Source organism: Uloborus diversus, chromosome 2, assembly GCF_026930045.1.
Source record: "Uloborus diversus isolate 005 chromosome 2, Udiv.v.3.1, whole genome shotgun sequence".
Lineage (NCBI taxonomy): Eukaryota > Metazoa > Arthropoda > Arachnida > Araneae > Uloboridae > Uloborus > Uloborus diversus.
In genome coordinates this window covers 172,400,493-172,405,224 of record NC_072732.1, presented here as the reverse complement: position 1 = coordinate 172,405,224, position 4,732 = coordinate 172,400,493, and the positions used below count along the sequence as shown (strand labels likewise).

The 4,732-nt window shown below is 38.2% G+C and overlaps 1 protein-coding gene across 1 annotated transcript; it reads right to left on the bottom strand.

Moving 5' to 3' along the window:
* Positions 1–365: 365 nt before the first annotated feature.
* On the bottom strand, positions 366–4,400 carry LOC129216658 (uncharacterized). Its single transcript, XM_054850874.1, has 2 exons — positions 2,723–4,400; positions 366–985 (listed from the first exon to the last, which is right to left on the bottom strand). The coding sequence occupies exons 1-2, from the start codon at positions 4,398–4,400 to the stop codon at positions 366–368; spliced, it is 2,298 nt and encodes a 765-aa protein (XP_054706849.1).
* Positions 4,401–4,732: the final 332 nt, after the last annotated feature.

The window sequence follows — 4,732 nt, the reverse complement described above, 5'->3', positions numbered from 1 at the left end:
AAATCAACACACTTTATTAGTCGGAGCCACTACTCCTAATTAACTTCTAATAATATATATGAAGCCCTTACTTCAAAATAAACAACGCATGAAGCCACTACTTCATTAGATGCAACAACACTTTTTGCAATAAGAAAGAAGAAAGAACACAACAATTATCAAAACTGTTGCCATAGAAAACAATTAAGAAATTAAACTTTTCACGAGGTAACATTTTCTGGAGGAAGTACCAAACATACCGCTCCCCTTGAAATCTCATTAGGTTTCAACATATATTTTTTTATGGAATAATTTTTTCTTTTAGAAATAATAAATGGCAACAACTAAATTACAAACTACAACAAAGAATTTAAATAAATAAATAGTTAAGTTGAAATTGGAAGTAAATAAACCTTATTTATGCCTCTTTTAAAATGTCCGTATTTAGTATACACAGTCACTACTCGGACGCTTCCATCAGTTCCGGGAAAAAGTTCAACAATCCGACCAAGAGTCCACTCTAGTGGCGCGGCATTTTCTCTGTGAACTAGAACAATGTCCCCAACCTTCAAATTTGGCTGCTCCTTCCACCACTTGGAGCGAGGTTGAAGAGTATGAAGATAATCTCTTGACCAGCGGTTCCAGAAATCCAGGCGAAGTCTCTGAATGAGCTTCCATCTCTCAGAGAGAGAAGAAGCTCTAGATGAAGTACTTGGCTCAGGAAATTGGTGAATGGGACCCCCAACAAGAAAATGAGCTGGAGTCAGGGCACTGAGGTCTGATGGGTCGGATGATAATGCGGTAAGAGGTCTGGAGTTGAGGCAGGCCTCTATTTGAAGAAGGAGCGTGTAAAACTCCTCAAAGTTGAGAAGCGCAGAACCGGACACTTTCACTAGCAATTGTTTAGTACTTTTAATAGCAGCTTCCCACAGTCCTCCGAAATGAGGTGCATATGGAGGAATGAAGGACCATTCTATTCCTTTCATTGAACTGAAATCTTGCACTTCTGCTTCACGGCACAATTGGTATAACCTTTTAAGAACTCTTGAAGTTCCCTTGAAATTTGATCCATTATCTGATAGTATTTTACTTGGACATCCTCTTCTGGATATAAATCTACGCAATGTTGCTAGAAATGCAGCAGTCGATAATTCTGAGACAAGTTCTAGGTGTACTGCCTTGGTTGCTGAACAAATGAAAAGACAAATGTAAGACTTAAACTTGGTAACTGATCTTTTATGAGCACATTTTGTGTAAAAGGGTCCAGCAAAATCAACTCCAACAATTTCAAAAGGACGAGTTTGCTCAATCCTTGACGCCGGAAGATCTCCCATCACTTGAGGAGCCGATTTCAAACTCAACTTGAAGCACTTCAAGCATTTCTTAAGTTGTTTTCTAACAACTGATCTACCATCAACAAACCAGAATTTTTGTCTTATTAAAGACAACGTTTGCTGCGGTCCAGCATGGATATAAGTTGTGTGATAGTAATCTATGACCTTCTCTGTAAAGCTGTGATTTTTCGGTAACAGCATGGGATGCTTTTGATCGTACGATAAGGATTGATGTTTGGAAAGTCTGCCTCCTACACGAAGAATGCCGTCAGAGTCAAGAAACACATTTAGAGGAAGCAATTTACTATTACGCGGTAATGGCATTCCTTTAGTTAGCAATTTTCTCTCGGACGTGAAGTCATTTTCTTGAATTGTTCGCACCACACAAAGCACTGAGTTATGAAGTTCTTTGGATGTCAAACAACCAGAGATTTTGGTACGACTGGAACAGCTATTGTTCAAATATCTCAAAACCCATGCACAAACACGTATCAATTTTGTAAACGAAGATATTTTTGCCACGAATTCAGGAACAAATTTTAATTTAGATGCGCACGTAATGATTTTTTGCTTCTCTTCTACAGCACATTCAGGAAGAGAATATGTCTCTGTAACGTCTAATGGTATGAAACTACTCATAGGTTGACTTAACCAGTTTGGACCTCGTAACCACATGTCATTGCTGATTAATTGAGACGGAAGTAAACCTCTGGTTCCTAGATCCGATGGATTTTCAGTTCCACGGACGTGAAACCACTTGACTGATGGGATGGTTGTCTGAATTTTAGACACTCTGTTTGCAACAAATGCTTGCCAATTATATGGTTCAGTTGCAAGCCATGCGAGAGTTATTTTGGAATCAGTCCATGCTACAGTATTCTGAACTGGAACTTGAATATTTTTTAAAACAGCAGCTAACAAATCAGCTAGCAACAATGCTGAGCACAGTTCCAAACGAGGCAGAGACTGAGTTTTCAACGGTGCTACCCTTGTTTTCGCAGTAAGCAAAGACACACGAAAATCCGAGTTCGGTAATAAACATCTCACATAAATTGCTGCACAGTACGCTTTTTCTGAAGCATCACAAAATGCGTGCAACTCTATATCTGCATGCGAAGAAGTTAGAACTAATCTTGGAATTTTCATTTGTTCAAGGAGATGCAGTTCTTCACAAAATGATATCCAATTCCTATTTAATTCTTCGGGAATGATTTGATCCCAAGAAAGCTTATACTTCCACAATTCTTGAAGTAACACTTTCATAAACACTACACAAGGGGAAAGCAATCCCAAAGGATCAAATACACGGGAAATCTCAGATAGTATTTCCCTCTTGGAGTATTCTAGCTTTTGTTTCACAGACTCAATGCTAAAACTAAAATAATCAGCTTTTGGACACCACTGGATACCAAGAACCTTAACTTCAGTTTCTAAGTTTGCAGCCTCTTCTTCATCTAGGAATTCTTTAATCACGTTGGTGTTATTAGATTTCCACTTACGAAGATTAAATCCTCCCTTTGCCATCATAGTCTTTAACTGCTTCACAAGCTCAGATGCTTCTTCTTCCGATGACGCACCACTTAAAAGGTCATCAACGTAAAAATGATTCAATGTAGCGTTTGAAGCAAGGGGATAGCTATCCTTCTCGTCTAAGGCAAGCTGATGTATTGTTCTCGTGGAGAGAAATGGCGCACTTGCAGTTCCATACGTTACCGTGAGCAATCTGTATTCTTTTACCGGTTCTTCTAAATTACTTCTCCACAAAATTCTCTGCCAATCTACGTCTTCAGGATGTACCCTTATTTGTCGAAACATTTTCTCCACATCGGCACAGACTGCAACTGGAAATGTTCTGAATCGAAGTAGAATGGGATACAATTCCAACTGCAAGCGTGGGCCCAACATCAATAGATCATTTAGGGAGTATCCTGATGATGATTTGGACGATGCATCAAACACCACCCTCAATTTCGTTGTTGTACTAGACTCTCTCAAAACTGGAAAATGAGGAATGTAATATGCTTCACTCTTTGCATAATCAGTTTCGGGAACTGGTTCCATGTGTTTCAGTTCAAGATATTCCTTCATAAAATCCTGGTACTGTTTATATTTTGCCGGGTTTGAGCTTAAGGAACGTTCAACTGCATTCAACCTGCGTAAAGCATGCTGTCTAGATTCACCTAATTCTGTTGGAGAGGTGTGGAAAGGCAATTTTACTATGTATTTTCCATCTTCAGCCCTAGAATGAGTATTTTTGAAATGTTCCTCACAAGCCTTCTCAGCACTTGATAGAAAACTAACAGATGGCACCGAGTCCAACTCCCAAAACTTAGAAATAAGTTCATTAGTATCAATATCTATATTATTTAACACAAGTGGAACATTATCCCTAAATAAATTGACAGATCCTGAAATGATCCAGCCAAAAGAAGAACGAACTGCTGAGGGATAACCATCACCTCCGTTGCTAATTTCACCTTTTAACACTTGAAGGAAAATATCTATACCAAGCAAAATGTCAATTCGAGCTGACTTATGAAAAGAGGGGTCTGCGAGTACTAGATCCTTGAAGGCTTCTTGAATTCTAACATCAATTGATGTGTGCGGTAGATTTCCCACAATTTTATTCATTACAAATGCTGAACTTTTAAGCTTTAGCTTAGAATCGAAATGCGGAGAAAACTCCAAGTCTACAAGACCATTAGTACGAGCGGCAGTAGCGCCAAGGCATGACACCGCTATGTTTGCCTTTTTTCTACCTAATCCAAGTCGATTAACACAATCTTCAGTAATAAAATTAGCTTGACTACCAGGGTCTAATAAGGCACGACATAACTGAAACCTCCCAGAAGAATCTAAAGCCTTGATAAGAACTGTACATAGTAATACTTCTTTATTTTCACCCCTAGATACTCTTTCTTCCACTTGAAGAGAAGTAGTACCTGTGTAGATGCTAGGAAGTTCACCGGAAAGCCTAGCGTTATTTTTACTTTCATCAGAATTGCACATTTTTCCTGGAGTAAAAGATTCAGCTTCAATAGAGAGGGTACTAGAGATTTGTTTATTGTCCGAATTCACTGCACTCATACCTTTATCACCCCTATCAATATGCAGTTTAGAATTATGCGATTTTCCGCACTCTTTGCATTTTTGAGGACATTTACAGAATTTTAACAGGTGAGAGGAAGAAAGACAACAAAAACACAGATTATTAAACTTGACAAAATTAATTCTTTTCTGAACAGGCACATTTTTAAATTTAAAACATTTCACCAATGCATGATTACCTTTACAAAATGTACAATCTACTTTTGCTTCAGTCAACAAAGATGTGACTTTGCAATTAGAATTTTTCTTTTCGTTAAAAGAATTTTTACTGTTCTGTAAAGTACGAGCTTGTACACGAAGAAATGAGAATA